This window comes from Dryobates pubescens, chromosome 27 (genome assembly GCF_014839835.1).
Source record: "Dryobates pubescens isolate bDryPub1 chromosome 27, bDryPub1.pri, whole genome shotgun sequence".
NCBI lineage: Eukaryota > Metazoa > Chordata > Aves > Piciformes > Picidae > Dryobates > Dryobates pubescens.
Window position 1 is genome coordinate 13,310,368 of NC_071638.1, and position 18,869 is coordinate 13,329,236.

Below are 18,869 nucleotides of genomic sequence, written 5' to 3' on the forward strand. Positions count from 1 at the left end.
AGACTCAAAGCTGTGTATATAAGCATCTGTTTCAAGAGAGCTGCCACACTGCCTGCAAAATATCTTTATCTGAAGAAAAACCCTCAGAAACCAGTAAAGGTCTGGGCAAGAAAGAAGTGCAGGAGAGCAAGGCATCAGATTTTCTTCTGCAGAAACTCATTCATCTGTGACTACTCTCCCATTAGTCACCCAAAATGGATGATTTGCCAAGGTGGGTGAGGAGTTTGACATCAGGACACAAAAATGCACAATTTTCTACCACAAAAGAACCAGTAGGGCTATGGGTAGCATATGTATTCTAAACCAGTTTTGGGTTCAAATATCTGGGTTAGTGAAGGCACTTGAAAATTGATCATCTCTCACTTGAGCTCTTTATGAGTCTACCTGCTGGCTCCACTTCTCTGACAGTATCTGTTCCCTTTAGAAACATTCCCTGAACCACAGAGTGAGAAAAAAAGATTGTTTCTACAGCTCAGTGGCTTAGGTCAGCAGTGTTGACACTAAGGCTGAAGTCTCCACTTCAATATTTAATTACCAAAAGAATTTGGAATTATTCCAACAGGAGACGTAAAGACCTTTTCACTAGCCTTTTAGATAGTTATGGTGATCCATCAAATTTAAGACTCAGCTATAAACTAAAGAAAGCAGGACTCTGAATCTAGCTCTTCCATCCTAGAAATAACAAACCTTAAATTTGTGATTCACCAGATTGTGCACAAACATATACATGCTGGTGCTAGTGTAGTGCTAGTGTGGTAAGCCTGGCATTCTGCAGACTGAGCCCAGCTAAGGAGACAGGCTCATTTTGAGCAAGTATTGCCTTTAGTCTTTATTCCAATATAGTAAGAAGGGAATGACTTAAACCATTTGGAAGTTTTCTTAATATTGCCTGGAAAAAAATGAAACAAAACAAAACAAAAAACAACCCAAACCAACACATGCACACAAAAAAAACCAAAATAAAACCACCACAACCAAACCCACTCACCCAAACCCAAAAAAACAAATGCCCATAAATAGCTTAGCAATGTCTTTGAGAATATCAACAGCAGCTAGACATACATAGGGCATGTTGCATGTCTTTGTACTGTGCCACAATGGTTCACAGATCCTAGGAGAGATTTTCAATACTCTTTAGTGAATTTGGAGATGCTATTTCAATAGCAACTTACACTTCCTACAATCTAGTTTGCCTCTGAGTTCCATGAGCACAATATGACAATCCCACCATGTAGCCTAACGTCACACAATTTCTTACACAGACATAGAACAACATGATTGGAACATTGTTTTTAGGAGCCATTCCCAGAGCTGCTGGGCCTGCAGATGTGGAAGCTTACATCTGGGTCCTAAGGACAAAAGAGGAGCTGAGCAAGTCACTGAGATCATTTAAGACCAGGAGTTATTTAAATTTGGATGCACAAATTTATCATGAAAGGGATAAAATAAGAGATTTCTTCTGAATGAGCAATATCCATCAATAATCTACCATTTGTACTATGGCCTACACAACTTCCTATTTTTGATATATGTCATGAACATGATCTCATTGGAGATACTGGTTCTCATACTAGATTTTACATGTTTTATTTTTTCCCCCACCACTAGACACTTAAGATTCAACTGGAGGGAGCACTGGGGCATATTGTCTAGACTGTATTTTTGCCAAGAAAGGTAGGACCAGATTATCCTTGAGGTCCCTTCCAACTTGTACTCTGTTTCCATGAATTTCTTAATGAGATCAGGGCTGGGATGGTAAGTACTAACATATTAAAAGGTTTACATACCTGTGAGGTATATGGCTTTCCTACCTCACAGTCTGATTTTCCATTCCATCACTCTAACTTTGATCATCATGCCCTGCATGTTTCTCTGTGTTATGTGAAAGAATCAAATCCCTGCCATAAACCTACAAACATTTCCAAGTTTTCATTCATCAATCTATTAAATGCCCTTTTGTTAACAAATATCTTACAGAAATGGATTCAAATCAGACAGAAATGGCTCCTAAGTGGCTAAGTAAGAAAAGCAAACACCAGGAAAATTTCAGAGCACCAGTCTCAAAAGTAGGAAGAAAAACAGTGCAGTACCCCATCTTCAATAAATGGAATAATTTATCATGGCAAATGCATTAGCAAACCACGCCTGTATCAGAATAGCTGCAATGATGCCAGTCAGCTAATGTGACATTAGTTAAACCAATTTAGATAGCAAATTAAAATAAAAGGGTGTCTTGCCCGCCCAATTGTTATGGAGGTCCAAAGGGGGGTGGGGGGAGTGGGGAGGACGACAGAAATAGCTGTGAAAATTGCTCTCTTTCAGCAGAATAAAAGGCTAGGTACACTGGGTACAAAAAAGCCCGACCGAATACAAGGCTGGAGAATGCTCCACCGCACAAGCAGGAGGATGTTTCCAAACGCAGCATTATTGATCCTTCAGATTCTACCATTTCCGGTGACTTGTTAAGCCTCCTTTTTTTGCTGATTTGTTGTGGATTCTTTTTTGTTTTGTTTTGTTGACTGCTTTGTTTTGGTTTGTTTTTTCCCAAGTACCATCTTGTGGAAATGTTTCAATGGAGAAGCAAACTGCACCACTCTGGGACACAAAGCTTTTAACCCGGGGGCAAGCAGCAGTCCTCAGCAAAGCTTACACATGTCCACTGCAGACTGGAAAGCAGAAAAGGCAAAACATCCAAGGCAATGGAGACTTCTTCTGCAGTTTTATGCCTAAATTAGCAAAACGTGATCACTCAGTACTCCCGAGTAATTTCTGTATTTCTTTATTTTATAAATGATCCCTCCTCCCATTCTGCTGTGATTTTCCAAGGTCCTTGAGCCACTGCTGATGCTGTGACTGAAAAGGCAGCTGAGAGAAACAGTTCATCATGGAACAAAAAAAGGTAGTTTTATTCTCATTCTTTATGAATATTGGCACCTAAAAAGGTCTAGTACAAATCAAGATGCAGAGATGGGAATACGTTATCTGAAGAGATACAGGTACCATGGTTAGTGGGTTTGGCTTTTTTCTCTTTAACCCCTTTCAGAGTTTATTGAATGTAATCAAGTAAAGTGTAATGAGTTTATAAAGAAGGAACAGTCCCCTTCTTCAGAAGTGACTGACCATGTTACCAATGGATTTTATAAACTTAGGCAATTTAGCAAGTCCTGAATAGAAGCAGTTACTTAAATTTAGGCCGGTGCATAAAGTAGATTGCTTTACTAGGGCCCAGCATCTGCTTCAAATGCCAGAAAAAGAACTCAAGTGCAAATATATTCAGATTCATATTCAGATTAATTAATTCCAACTGCTTTTCAGTTTAAATTGTTATAGGTTAAAATGATGAAGAAGAAATATTGCTTGCCCAAGCAGATAAAAAGACTAAACATATGAAGCCAAGGCTCTACAAATAAGAAGGATTCCTTTCCCAAAGTTCCAGTAAGTTCTTTTAACGAGGCATGTAACAGAAAGCAAGCCTATATCAGTTACAATCACTTCACTTCAAAGGACAAACACTTCTGCATATACTATTGTGATTGTATTGCTCATTTAATTAGTATTAAAATATAGGCAAATTATAATGAATTCAGTTCCTTAGCATATATCTACACTTCAGCCCACTGCCCAGTGCAAATAGGAGCCAGCTCTCCTGCCAAGACAAGCCTGACTACTTCAGACAAGGAGTGGGGCAAATGAGCTCTCCTTGTACAGATAGGCACTTCCAGTCTCCGATCTGACTTGCCTGTAACAACTTTAGATTTTACTGTGTCACACTGCTTCTGGCAGTGCTGACATACCCTTATTTTAAGAACTTTGTGGACAGCAAGAAGTCATCAGCAAAACACACTGTGGTTCTCAAAAACAGCTTGAGAGCTGTGAGCTGCTAGTGAATAGCAGGCTCTGTGAGAGCAGCATGATTTATAATCGGTATATGCAGCCTGTGTGATTAATATTCATACTACATATCCCTCAATAAATAGGAGATGCCAGTCTGATCCAAAGCCCTCTGAAATTGATGGAAACCTTTCTGCTGACTGCAATGGGCTCTGGGTCAAGCCCAAATCATATTTACACCTTTAAAAAAAAAGAAGAAATTCACTCTCCACGTGTTTCAGTCCCTCACATTTATTGTCAGCACACCTCTGGCAAAAGAATGCCTTGCTCTGCAATGGGGCTCCCGCTGAGTAGGAGCTATATATACAGAGACTGAGGACATAATAACTTGGCTTTGAAATCACACAAGACAATTTAGTGAGAAAACAAATCTTTGTTTGTAAGAAGTACAAAATAACTCAGATTTGGTATACCTGCAGGTTAAGAAGGAAATTTTCAATGAGGCACATTGAACCCTTGGAAAATACATTAAAAAAAACCACACATGGAAATCTAACACCGTTATAACCATCCTCCTTAAAACACTGCAATTATAGCCTCCAAGGGTAAGTACACAAATGGTAAATTTAATATGGCCATTTCAATTCTTTTAAGCAACACAAAGATATAAAAAAACTATTAAAAGAATGTAAAATGACTTGCAGGTGTCTTAGTTAAATGCAGATTGACAATGAAGTGAAAGAATAAAACTTCATTTCTTTTTATGCTACTTTATAAATTTGATGAAGTCCCAAGTCCTCTCACAATAATGCACAGCAATTGGATTAAAACTAGTCAAATACTTTCCACGTTTTATATGAAACATCTTCCAAACCCCACATCTATATCATAATTTTACAGTGATTATCAAAAAAATACTACAGAATTAAATAAAAGTGGATTGATATGAATTCTCCTCCTCAGACAGTAAAATCCTAGCACCATACAACATGATTTGAGTGCTGCCTCTTCTTCTTTCTTTCTTCCATTTTAATAACCAAACAAATTACTTTCCAAAGCCTGACTGTTAATATGCTGATTGGTTTCCAGAGTTGTTTCAGTAGTAATTTTTTTTTCCTGGCATTTTGTTTCAAGAAGGAAAATAGGAATTAAAAAAAAAGAAAAAAAAGAAGAAAGAAAATGGCTACAAGAAAAAAGATACAGGAAAAAAAGCCCCAAAGTCAATCAACAGTGAGTCCCCACGGAGGCAAAAGTGGACATTTCGCGGCGGATAGTACTGAAAGGAGAAAGCTCCAGTTCTGTGGTGTACTCATTGTCATTGTCATCACTTGTCACTGTTGAAGACTTCTGGATGCATTCATCACAGCAGCAACAGCAACACTCCATAAAGGCCCGGCTGAAAGGTTTACAGAGACAGAAAAGGAGAACTGGGGTAACGCAAGACTTAAAGAACAAAAGGAACTGACTAATGAGATGGAGGAGGTCCATAGTCTGCCGAGAGACCCCTGTGGACATGTAGGCAGTCACAATATTGCAAATGTTTTCAGGAATGATGCAAAACCCATATAAAATGGTCAGCGCCACCACTGTGCAGTTCATCTGACTTTCCAGTTGAATTTGTCTCTTGTTCCCTCTTGTGCAAGCCTTTTCTGCCCTCCTGATTTTCCTTGCTGTTACCAGGGAGCAGGTAATAGTGAAAAGGGTAGGCAAACAAAAATAGCAGCCAAAGTACCACCAGAGTCTTGCTCCATCATAAGTGAGAGCTAGCACATAGATGGTGTCAGGCAGCGTGGTGGATATCTTCACCACACACCGCTCCCCTGGTGGGCTGCCACTGTACTCGGGGTCCTCCTTTGCCAGCTGGCGCAGCACAACCTCCGGCAGGGCCAGCAGCAGTGCACCCACCCAGATGACAGCCAGCTTGGCTGTCGTTGAGGTGCAGTTTTCGATCATCTCATAATACATCTGCACGTTGGTGGCGGCACGAAATCGGTCGATGCAGAGGGCGCACAGTGTGAATGTGGTGACTCCAAGAGAGGCTACCTGGGAAGGAGAAGAGGGAATGCAAATTAATACAGGTGACATCTATGGGGGGTACAGACCATTACTTAGTGGAGAGTGGGAAAACTTCATCTCCTTCAAAAGTTCCCTGGTCCTCTGTTGATGGTAGTCTCCTTGGTGGTGGAGGCCTAAACTCACTCAGGTCGAAGAGGAAATTAATTTGTTGTACTCTGGATGAAAGGTTTTGCCCTTAAGCTTTCCCTGTTCAAAGGGAGTTCAATTTGTAGTCTGAAATGCCAATCAAGTCTAGCCCCTTGACTGTCAAAGGCAAAGGAGAAGCTAGTTTAGGTGTGTCAGTATAGGAGGCAGTTAAGCACCACTGTCCTGAGCAGCATCAGAAGCATCACAGAAAGAACTTAGCTTCCAGTATTTGCTGCATGCATACCTAAAGTGTAAGTCTGTTTTTCTGCCTACAAATATTTATTTCATCTTGACATCATCTGCTCCCAGAGGCCCAGGCAAGTATTTGTGCAACACTGACTGGAAAAACAACCGAAGAACTGATCAATATGTAAACTCCCTTTCTCCCTCCATTTTTCTAGGGAGTATTTTTCTGAGAAATCAGTTCCATCACAGAGATGGAAGAGTCTTCCTTCAGTAGAAGTATAACTTATGCCTGTATGACATGTTCCTCAAGCACACACAGGCTCAAAATATCAAAACATAACTTAAGAACCCTGTGGATTAGGCATCTACTGAATGGAGTGGGGTGCAACAATCAATTTTGTAGACTCAGGCTTTAAAATGAAATCTTGATGGGATGCAGGCACATATCATCCCATACTGCGACTTTAAAGAGATTGTATCTGAAATCTTCAGACTTGCAGAGCCTGTGCAAAACCAACTTTGCCTATAATAGTTAGACTTTAAAAACTTATTTTCAACACTCATTTTTGAAAAAAAAAAAAAATCACAGGAAAATCTAGGCTTAATTTCACAGGAAACATCTTGTGGTAGAGTGCACTGCAGGCCAGAAGTGGCAGAAGTTCTGTTATTTGAGTGATTTAAAGATATTTGGGTTGGGACAGAGCTCTCAGTTATATACTGTAAGGAGTGAGCAAGTATAGAGCAATGCCTATGTTCTCTAGCTTTAATAACCATCATTCTATGCATGAACAGAAATCTTGTACTGTCATGAAACACAATTTTCTATAATTTTATCCTGTTTATAATTAAAAAGACATTTGCAAGATGATTATATACATTTTGGCCTAATCCTATTTCCAATAAATTCAACTTCAGTTCAAATTCAAAGCAGAACTCCCATTAACTTCAATTGGAGAAAGATTAGGTGTCCTGTTGCATTCTAATTCATTTATTTTCTTGGGTTTGCATGCTTGTGTTATGCTGAAAATCTTTTGATGCAAAAGAAAATAAACTTAAATAATATGCCTAATAAATGTAAAGAATGCCAACTTTTCTCATGAAAAAAACCACGTCTGTACACTTCAGTGGGAAATCTAGGGTAAAATGAGGCAGTTCACTGTAATTTTGCTTAGCCAAATTCAATGTGCAATGATATATTTAAATGTCATATAGATATTTAAAAAAATATTCTACAACAATTTGGAAATATATTTTGCTAAATGTTCTGCAAAGATAAATAGTTAAATTATGCACTATTATATAAATGTATCATTAATTTTGTCCTTCAATATTTAATGGCCACAGTAGATTACTAAAAGCACTGCAAAATATTAAGCACTTGGGATTAAAACTGTCAGGAACTGGCTTAGTTGTAGAATTCTTTGAAGCATCTTCCTAAAAGATGGAATGAGTAACATGCAATCTCTTACTTATTAACTTGCAGGAATATTTAATGATGGCAAAGCAGTACTGCAAACATTTTTAATAGGCAAACCTATTGATTTAAGAAGTTAAACTGTCTGATCAGATTCAAGGAAAGCTTGGTAAACATAGCAAAAAATTATAAACAACTAAAGAAAAACCACAGTTGCAGGGAAATCTTAATGAACAGTGATAACCTTAGCTAATTAATTTTCAAGTAGCAATTCTGAGAGTCAGATTTTTAAATTCAAGACTAGTGACTTTGTTTCCAAAACATTTAAATGTGTGTGCAGTCTTCAAATTCCTTAGGGTGATAGCAAAACCTTTAGCCAGAACACCTACATGAGTAACAAAAGGTTGGCTCTCTACAATTATGGGAGAACAGAGATTGAAAGAAAAATCAGTAGAACAGAAGAAAATCTTCAGGTTTGCACACTAACATTTCCCCTTTCAGCTCTAACATGAGCCTCTCCCCCGCCCCCAATGCACACGCCTTTATTGCTTTAGCATTCATTGCAAACAGGCTGTTATACAGTAGCTAAGACATTAAAACTCTGCAGCTGTTAAGGCTGGACTAATGAAAGAAGACATGCCTACCATGAACAAACATAACCTACGGGGTTCCTGTCACATTAATTGACCAGCAACTTGGAGGTTTAAGACAGTGAAATAGAGCAAGAGGAAATAACCAAGAACAGTGGAAGTCAGCTTTGAAAGCTCTCCCATGAATTTACAGATGAAACGAGCTACACAAAGGTATTGTTTCTCTTGAGCAGGCCATCTTTTCCTATATTCTGTAGATTAATAGAGTTAGTGATGCCATGGAAAAGAGTGCAAAACCAAACACTCTCAAGCAGATAAACTGGGATTCCCTCCAGCTGACTGGTTTAAAAGCAGTATAGCAATTTAAGGGTCAGATTACTTACCCCACACTGCGGACTATGAGTAACAGCCAGCAAAAACAAGAGGTGCCACTCACAACCTACATGGGTAAGAATTGAGACATGCATTTCTGCATGTTCACACGATTTCAGTTTAAGGGTGTTCATTCATACCAGTCATACTAATAATCAGGGTTAAACTGGAAACATGGATGAAAGCCAGGGAAGTTTCTTTTTTAATCTGTTATATTTCCCTGAAATAATCACAGAATTAAGGTAAGTCATTTGATGGTGAGTAGGTAAATTAACAGATCTTAAAGTGGTGTGAAGCTGCATGGAGTTTAATGGCGCTCTTCTTGTTTTAGCAGCCGAGTTTCTGCTATCCTGCTATGCTGCTGCAGTCATAATTCCAATCTGGCAGGAAATGAGGCAAGGCAAGGGCGAGTCAGGCTCAGTAGTTTCTGATCATCACGTAGTTGTCCGATTTATTTCCATATGGTCCCTATGAAGATTCTCCTTGAGTCTAGATATTTGACACTAGTTTATATCTTTCTCTTACTACCACATATCAGAAAAGAAGCGACCTCTGCTTTGAGGATGTGCCTACATTATTTGGGCAGAGAACAGCTGTTGAAGAGATTAGCAGCTACAGCATACACACACAAAAGAAGACATTATTGCTAGAAGAGTGTCTCTTAATACTGTTGTTCCTTTAAAAGCATTGACAGTGATGTCAGCAAGCACTGTGATGTGCCTTTGAGTCACTGCATAAATCTTTGGTCATTAGCTCACCAGCTGTTAGTCATCTCCGTCAAAGCTCATTTGGGGAACTGAGGCCAAAGAGAAATACACTACACTCGTGAAAGACTCATCTTAATTGCATCAGTTTTCCTCTCAGTCCCTCCAACATACCCATTCCCCTTTAATGAACTTTAACAATTACCAAAATGTTCCCAGGCCCTCTTTGGCCTGCCCTACTTATTCTCCTGGCTGTGGTTCCATAGCTTTTGGCTCCAGCCTCTAGCTGACAAGCCTCTGGCTGACCAGAGAGAAGCAGTGCAGGTGTAGTACAGTGAGCAATGCTAGTGGAAGTAAGAGTCTGAATTCTCTCTAGTATCTGCTTGACTAGATAAAGATAATGAAAAACAAAGTGAGAAATGAGATCAGAAAAGGTGACTTGGGTGAAAAGGTCAATGAAGACCAAATTCTGCAAGTGAATATAAAAGAGGCTGGGTCACTCAGTCCAGTAAGATGAAGACCAAGATGAAATATTGCTGCTACCTACAAATAATTCCATCTTGAGATGCAAAAGTCACTTAAGCTGAAGGACACTGATATAACAGAATGGGAATCAACCGTCCATGAGCAACTCGAGGCTGGAAATGAAAGGGACCATTAATCATCTCAGGTATCATGTCGTTGAGCATGCCTTCCAATGGAGAACTGAGAGAAAACAATGTAGATTGAGTATATCTGGGAAAAGATAAAATAAAGGAGTTATAAGAAGTGGCTGCTTCCACCAACTGAAAATGAATTTTCTCAGACAAAATAAATTTTATGTTGATGACAGTTTCTTAACTACATGACACTCTTCCTTCTTTGGTTACAAGGCAGACTGGGTATTCAAAAAATTTTCATGTTGTAATAGGAAAGCTGAAAAGGTTGATGACTAGCCAAGCCATCTCTGAACTCTCATTGACACCCTGTAGACTCTGTGTATTAATTCTTGTTATATCATATAAATGGCTAATTTTCTTTCCTCTAAGTCATTAGAGTCCATCATCTTATTATGACCATTCTATAACCACAAACTTCTCAGCTTTAGAGCATGTTAAAGCAACATGCTATGGTGGCTCTTGCAGACTTGTCAGTTTTGCCTAAGATAAATAAACAAAGTTAGTGTAAACTGCAGTGCTTCTTTTGTGCTCATCTATACCTACACTACAGAGTCCAGTAGTAAGATTGGAGTGCTACAGAATAAAGGGTCATCCCATTGCAAACAAGTATTTAATTGCTTATTTAGATTTCTGGTTTCTGTCCTTTCAATTAATAAAAAATCAAAACCAATAAACACAATGAACCCTCCAAAAAACAACAGCCATCACTACAAAAGAATAAAAATAAATAAGTACAGTATCTCCATGTTTCTTACATGAAGTATGACTAAGCATTAATGGCTTTATACTTTAAGATAAGTAAGGGTAACTCAGCTAAAATACTACTGTGGTGTGGTGGAAGTAATTCAGTATCTAAGGAGTACTGGGGCCAGGTTACCTCTCTGACATTTGCAATTAGCTTTAGCTTAAGCATTCTGGATAAAAATCTATGCCACCTTAATTACCCAAAAGACAAGGTGGTAATTTTGGAAACTGCTGTCACAGAGATGTCTTACACACATGGAACAATGGTTATAATGCAATCATTTTGTTTGCAGTACTATCAGCATTCATATAGAGAGATTTACAGCACATGGCCTTCATGTGTTTTTGTCATTCCATCTATCTAAAGAGTAATGATGTTCAGAATCACTTCCAAGACCTGCTTTTGAATTCTTTGGGAAGAGAAAGCCAACCGGACCATCAGCGCACTGGAAATACTCATTAGTACATCATACACTTACCCAGAGGACTAGAAAGCAGTAAATTTAAGTATGGGTTTGGTTTGGGTTTTTGTTTGATTAGGGTTTTTCTGGTTTGTTTTGCATTTTGTTTGTTTGTTTTAATATAAAGAAATAAATTACTGCCATTCTTCAGAGGATCAAACTCTCATCATGTTACACAAGGGACTACTGCACTAATTCTAAATATCAGCAACATGGAACTCCTGCTAAAATTTTGCCTCTTCCCCCTTTGCAGGAAATTCCTGTCATACGGAGAAGGGACATCCCAGTAATGAGAGCAGCTCCAGGATAGCAAATGCTGCCTTTTTCTCTCCACACATATGTAACTTAAATGTTACTGACTCAACTTTAAACCTAGCCTGACACAAGTTCATTTCCATGCTGAAATGCCACATGCAAAGTTTAAATCAAAAGTAAAGTTTTATGGACAATTTATATACCCCAAAAGACAGGGTTTGCATAGGAAAGAAAGACTGAAAGAATACCCAACATGACAGCTACTAGCATCATACTGTTAGGGGGCAGAGATATATTAACACTTCTGTTTGAAACAATTACTTATTGCATGGTAAGTGCTGAAGATATTCTGTCCAGCAAAAGACATAGGTAGCCACTGCCCTTGAAAACTCTCAGTATGAAACCTTGAAACTGCAAACCTTTCTAAGGATCTTTTTCTACAACCCAGAGGACTTACTGGAGGTTCAGAAGAGTAGAGTCAAAGAAGAGACATAAAGATGCTGCACAATGAAAAACTTGGAAGACACATAATGCACAGCTTTTATAAATGCCCATAAAAATGTATTTGCTTCCCAAAATTGAAACTTAATATAAGGAGTTCTTCTGACAGCTGTGGAACAGTCAGAGCAACAGTTCTTTGTGCCCCTCACCTGTCTCTACCAAGTAAAAGACAGAAAAGCCTCACCTCAAATTGCTTTGGAGGGTGAGTGCCAGGGAAAGAGTAATTAGCATTCCAGGCCAAATCAATCCTTATGCTTTCTACCAAGAATGCTTACTGTGATTCTTGCTGGGTTACTCACCAGGAACGGGATTGATGCCACATATTGATTGACAAAAAGCACATGCAGAGACTGGGCATCGTATTTTGGAGGCTTTCACTGTCAGCCTGCTCTAGAGTCGCATATTCATGCTATGGTCCAGACCAGGACAACACAAACTTTATTTATCTCATCTTTGTTGGGGGTAAGAGAAAGACAGAGTCATGTTTATTAGCACTGAGCACAGGGTTGATTAACATCACTGGCCTCAGCAAATTGTTGCTCTGTGCTGGACTGCACAGGACGGTAAATGAGCTTCTGCAAGCCCTCCTTCTAGACTGTTCCCCAATTTCAAAACTACTCCACGGTAAGCAGCTTGTCTCAATCTGCTGACATAGAAAGTTATGCCTACCTCAAACAGCGCCCCCCTCAAGCTCACCAAGTTTCTAGTATAGCCTCCAAGAGCAAACTGCACACAACTCAAGCAAGCTTCCTTTTAAAATCCAAAAGACAGTTTCTAGTCCTAGTTGACACAATCCATTTGCCATCTTAAGCAAGCTGCTCTGGGCCTTAAACAACTTACTTCGCTATCAGCTTCTGGCATTAAAAGTAAAAACACAATTTCACAGAACTGTTGTAGGTAAGACCTGTGAAATACATGAAATATTTTGAAGCACAGTAAAACTACAGATTTTGTCTACATCCACACTTCTTTCTATTAAGCCTTAACATAAATCTGTAAGTAGGGGAACAAACTTTTTGCTTAAACAAAAAGAAATGGGTTTTACATTGGTGCAACTTGTGAAACAGGAAGTAGCCAAAGTTATTTTTCTTTATACTGTCATTTACTCTGCATCCCTTGATTCTAAGCAATACTGAGAAAAGTGTATGGCACACAGGAAAACAGTTCAGACATGCATATCTAAAGTTAGGCTTCTGAAACACCTGAAAAAAGTGGCAAATTTTAAGAACTATTGCACAGAGGATTAGAACTGCAATGCATAACTACATCTCCACACATCCTCATGGACTGAGTAGCTGCCCTGGTTGTCCTAATTCCCTCAATTCCTTCTCGGTGCTTTCAAAACAGAGTGTCATCATCAGGGTCAAGTGAAGTTCTAAGTGGAGACAATTTCACCCACTTCTACTAACCATCTGTCCTTCTAGCCTTGTTCTCTAGCAATTTTACTTTCATCACCTTAAGACTGAATAAGAAGCACAGAAGAATTAATTTACTCAGCTTCTTCCTCAGTCATGTGCACAGCATTCCTTATGCAAGCATAGGCATGACATAGTTTAAAAATGTGGTTAGAAGTGACTGAACTGTGATAGAAAGTACCTCTGAAATGACTGCTTAAGGTACCTGGTCACAGAAGATCTTTATTAGATATGGGCAAATTGCCCTTTAATTAAAAATTATGGAGACCTTCCACTTCTAGAAGCTCAATATTTACATCTACAAATATGCTTCAAGATACCACAAAACATCTTCCCCAGACTGTGTGCATATGTGTCATCACTGGCAACAGCTGCTTTGCAGAAATTCTGCACATAATCCATAAAACAGCACAAATTAAAAACAATTGGTCACAAGAGGCAAAATGAAGAATACTCGAAGTTCCTGACTGGGATTCAGTTGAAACCTTCAAATACAATACAAAGCATGCTTGAGTTGTGTTAAAATGTTGTGATCCCATATCACTTGTTCTAATAACCAGACATATCCTGTTCCCCAATTCTGAAAGACAGAGGGCTCAGTCCAGTAATGGTCTTTGATGTCTGAAAGTGACATATTTCTGGATCTACAGCTCTGGGTGAAACACATAGCTCCCTAAACACCATATGAGGAGAAGTGCCATACAAAAAAGAGATCCAGGCATAGAACAAAGAGACTCTTAAAAGAACAAAATGCTGGGCTAATACTAAAAAAATACAAACAACAACTTAGAATTTGTCCATCTTCAGGAAGATGCTTTTATTTGTAGTATTCCATGAAGGTCTGGAAGCCTCTACTGAAGATAGCTGTCTACAGCTTTGCTTTCAAGAAGCTAAGATGACTTCACCCTTCTCCCATTGTGTGAGAAGGGAATGAGTATGCCCAGGCAAAATGCAACAGGGAAGTTCAGCCGTTGGATGCGCACTGCCCTGAACAATCCTTGACAGAATGTCAGTGTCACTGCACAACATCTAAAAGGTTTGGACAACAATTCATAAGTGGCAAAACTTTACTGTAACTCTCTTCTCTTTCTCAGTCCAGTCAAATCTTATTTCCAGAACAGTGTCCTCCTCACCAAGCTCAACACAAGCTGTGAAGAGTGGTGTTCAGTATCCACCTCTCATGGCTACAGTTTGCAAGAGGGAAATCCAACCTTTTACTTACTCCTCTCAAGGAGAGGAACATAATTTACATACACAAGTATCACGTTTAACAATTACTGAATGAAAAACATATAACACAAAAGCTACACAGAACCCCAAAGCTGCATCTTTTTAGATCTGTACCTTTGATATAAATTAATTACATTTTCTCAAGGACAAGAAGAATGTTTCACTTTTAGATCCCACTAATAAGTCTAAGACACCACGCTCTAGTGGTCCACCACAATTAGATTGGTGCCAGTTCTTGAGTAAGATTTGAATAAGAACTCTAGACATTGACAGAACTTTAAAGTGAAAACGTAATGTATCATTAAAATATAAAGGGAGGAATGCAGCAGCTGAATGTTTTCAGCAACTACATTTCCAATAAACTACTGAAACTACTACTCTGTTTGACAACTTCTTTAGTCCCTAAAGCTGCACAGCATAAGGAACTAATTTTGAAGAACAGCATAACCATGCAAATAATACAAATTACTAATCTTTAATTAGAATCAGCATTACAAGGAATCGTTTCTCATTTTGTTAGAAAAAGGTTAGGAAGGTTAGGAAGTGTGAAATGTCACTATAGGAAAGTCCTGAAAACATTTAAACGACACTAGCTATTTTAATGGAAATGGTTCCACTTTAACTGAAACACTACTATTTTTTTTACTGATTATCACAGCAGCCCCAAATCAGAAACTTTAAAAGTTCCTAGTGCTATCAGTTTCTCTACAAACACATATTTACTCCTTCATGTCTTCTTCAATGCAAATCGATTAAGTGTACTCAGTTTTTGAAATGTAGTGTTGTTACATATACCACTGGCCTCGAGTTCCTCTAAGTGTAGCACAGCTCCACCCGTTGTCCAATACGACCAGTAATAAAATGTATCACTTATTAAAGAAGCAGGCAATTTCGCGGCTACACACATCACACATCTTTAAAGACAGTTCTTTTAGAATATCAGTTGACAGTTATTTATGTATCTCTGTGTACTACTGCGCTGTTAAAGCTGATATACCACGTATTAATTACAAGTTGGATTTTGTTTAGGGAAAGGAACTGGTGTGGTTTTGTTTGTTGTGTGGTTTGTGTTTTTTTCCCCTAATATTCCTTTTTTAGGACAAGAGAATCAACAGCTGTTGCCTCAGCTTTCAGTTACAAAGAAATGTTGAACATCGTTGTTTTGGAAATACAGCAGATCCAGTCAGAATTAAGAGCTACCACTCCATCAGCAAGCCTCAGTGTTCAGTACCAGTTAACAAAGTGGAAAACGTGAACGCTACTAGCAGGTCTCTAGGAAGTTGGCTGAGAACTTCTTTGACAAAGACTTCTTTTTTTGTCTGAGCATCTGAACAACTGCCATGAAGCTGAGGTTTAAATAGAGCTGGGGTCGAATTTTTTCTTAAGCAAAATAAATTTGATGTTTGAACACTTAAGTATAAATCAAGAGCACATCCATCCATCCCATCGATGGTCCTTTTTATATGATCAGCTTCTTAAGAGCCTATCCCCACTCACCCCATCCATCTGCTTTCCTGATTCACTTCAGGAAAATAAACATAAACCAAAAACTTCACAAAATGTGAACCTAATTCTGAGGAGATTCCTCGACTTTCAGGATCACGAAAAGCAAGGAAAGTTTGACAGAACTTGCCAAGTGGAAGGAGGTGCTTAGTCTGAGACTACAGGGATCCCGATGCTGCCGGACCTGATAGAGCCATAAGGACCTGTCACAGCAAGGCTGGGCCGGGGCCCCACTCTGTCCCCCAAGAATGCCTGGGAAACCCAGGCCACACCGCACCTGGACGTCACCAGGCCAGCAGCAACGGACACGGACAGCGACGGCCCCGCACCGTAGCTAAAGCCGGCGGCAGCAAACAGCCGGCCGGGGTGCCCAGGGCCCGCGTCCCGACCACCCGCGGTGCTGCGCAGAGGCCCACGTGTCCCGACCCACCGCCATTACCTCGATGTATGGGACGATTTTACAAGAAAAGTCTTCTAGGAGCCACTTCTTGGTGAGCTCCTGGAAGATGACCAGCGGCAGGCAGAAGAAGACGATGAGGAAGTCCCAGAAAGCCAAGTTGGCTAGCAGTGAGTTGGAGATACTCCGCATGTAGTAGTTGTGGCAGACGATGCACATCACTGCCATGTTGCCCATGATGCCGATGCCGAAGATCACCACGGAGAGGCACATGACGGCGTAGGCGCCGTACGACTCCTCGGTCAGCGGATAGAAGGGGTTGCGGATGCGGGCACGGCGCCCCGTGGCGTTGCCGCGGGTCCCGGCGCTGCTCTCGCCGCCGGCGGAGCCGTTCAGGGGCAGCCAGTGGGGGCCATTCGCCGTGCCCCTCCCCGCCGCCGCTCCGGCTCCACGCTCGCTGCTCCGCGCCCGCCGCAGCCTGGTCCCCGCCGCCCCGTGGGGCGCGCAACTGCCACCTGGCCCCGCCGCTCTGCCGGGTGCGGCGTTAGCCCCGTGTGAGAGTTCTCCACGCCCGGGGAGAGCCGCGGCTGCTCCCCGGCCCTGGACGAGGGACGTCGGGGCTGGCAGCGAGCGGGCGCGCTGCGGGAGCGCAGGCAACGCGGCGGCCGCGGCGGGGGCCAGAGCGCAGGCAGCCCAGGCGCTCAGCACCTGGCAGAGCAGGGCGAGGGGAGCGCGGAGAGGCTGCATGGCCGAGAGGCGGCGGGGCTCGCTCTCTCCCTTTCAGAGGTGGCAGCCGCCCCGCTGAGCGGGGCTGGGAGCGAGAGACATGCTCGGCTGCCTCCCAGGGATAGCGTGCCCCGCCGGGCAGGGGCTAGCCACGACGTCGCTGAGGCCGGAACGCGACTCCCGCTACCGCCGGCGTCCGCCGAGAGAAGTGGCTGGCGCTGGGGGCGCAGCGAGCGAAGAGTCGGGGAGGCTCTTCTTTCCACCACCCGGGGCAGCCCCGTAAACTTGTGTCGCTGTCTCCGCCGCGCCGAGTTAATGTAGCAAGTGCAACGCCAGGAGGACTCCCCTCTGGCGCTCCGCCCTTTCCCGGGACCGCTGCCTCCTGCCAGCAGTCGCACCGGCCTCTTACTGTCCATTTACATCCTCCCGTCGCTTCGGGTTGTTGATGGCTTTATTGGTGAGGAAAGGTCCCCTATGGAAAACACTCCCCTTTCCGGGAAATTGCAATTCCTTCTCTCCAGCAGCCTGGTAGAAAACAGGTTGCTGCGCACATCTTTGGGCTTTTAAAGGCTTTGCAAAACTCTTGTCAGGATTAATCACCGCACCATCTAAGCGATCACACTGCATCGGAGAGAGGCGAGAACAACCGGGACGGCAAAGTTGCTACCGGCGCCCGGCGGGCGGAGCCGCGGGACCGATCCCTAGGATCTACTGCCTCTCTGAACCGCTCGGGCAGCGGGAAAGGCGGGGCGGCAGCAGCGGCCGCCAGGGCAGGCGGGTCTGCGGCGGGTTCCGCTCCTGCTGCCAGGTCCCCGCGGTTCCAGTTCTGCTCAGGCCAGCACGGCGCGGCTCGACTACGCCGCGTCTCCTGGAGGTGAGCCGTAAAGGCCGGCGAGAGCGGCGGCCACAGTGCGCAAGCGCCGCCCGGCGGCGCTGCGGGGCCGATTCGTCGCCCGGCTGAGACCTGGCTGCAGCTCGCCAGGGAACCGGTCGGCGAGAAAGGGGTGCAAAAGCTAGGTCAGCTCTGCCATCGCCCCCCGCGTCTTTCTCTGCCGCAGCCTGTCCGTGTGAGGATGCGCCGGCAGAAGCCCCTTTCCTGGTGCTGGAGCCGTTCCCGGGCTCCTCTGCAGGTTCACCCAGCTCTACTCCCGGCGCCCGGGTCTTAAGTGTCTGTATGCTGTCTCGGTTCGCAGGTGGCCGCGGGGCCCGGGGGAACGACAGGCGAGAGGAGCGCCTTTCTCCCGTACGGGAAGTCTCACCGCGGCAGGAATCCTAGGCGATGGGAATAGAGGGTGAGAGGCTATAAGGGAAACTGTCGGCGTCTGGGTGAAAGAAGAGAATTCTGCCTCTCTGTGAGGGCACCTTGCTGGGTCGGAGGAACGGCACAGTCAAGGGAAGAAAGGGATGTACCCATATGAAGCGCAAAATGAAGCACAAGGGTGCCGTCTAAGGAGATGGTGCTGAAAGCATCCTCGGAGCTCAGCAGCCTCTGTAGTGTCTATGTTTCTTTCCTGTTTTGAACATTTTTGTGTGGTTTGGTTTTATGCCTTTGCAAAGTCAGATAAGCTCCACGTCTCTTTCTCCTTATTTTTCTGTTTTTTTTATTTAATTCAGCTCCTTACTGAGGTTACCAGTGTTGCATACAATATGTATTTCACTATAGGGAGTCTTAAGGACCT

At 42.3% G+C, this 18,869-nt stretch overlaps 1 protein-coding gene across 1 annotated transcript; it reads right to left on the reverse strand.

The window, feature by feature from the left end:
- Positions 1-5,020: 5,020 nt before the first annotated feature.
- Positions 5,021-18,309, reverse strand: GPR37 (G protein-coupled receptor 37). The gene is made up of 2 exons (XM_054173859.1): positions 16,507-18,309; positions 5,021-5,874 (listed from the first exon to the last, which is right to left on the reverse strand). The coding sequence occupies exons 1-2, from the start codon at positions 17,209-17,211 to the stop codon at positions 5,056-5,058; spliced, it is 1,524 nt and encodes a 507-aa protein (XP_054029834.1). The 5' UTR covers positions 17,212-18,309; the 3' UTR covers positions 5,021-5,055.
- Positions 18,310-18,869: the final 560 nt, after the last annotated feature.

What these genes read in the sequence shown, in the direction of transcription:
- GPR37 (XM_054173859.1), bottom strand. Translation starts at nt 17,211, where the DNA reads ATGCAGCCTCTCCGCGCTCCCCTCGCCCTGCTCTGCCAGGTGCTGAGC. An exon ending in AAATCGTCCCATACATCGAG is followed by an intron (nt 5,875 to 16,506) that starts GTAATGGCGGTG and finishes TCTCCTTCCCAG; the next exon opens with GTAGCCTCTCTTGGAGTCAC.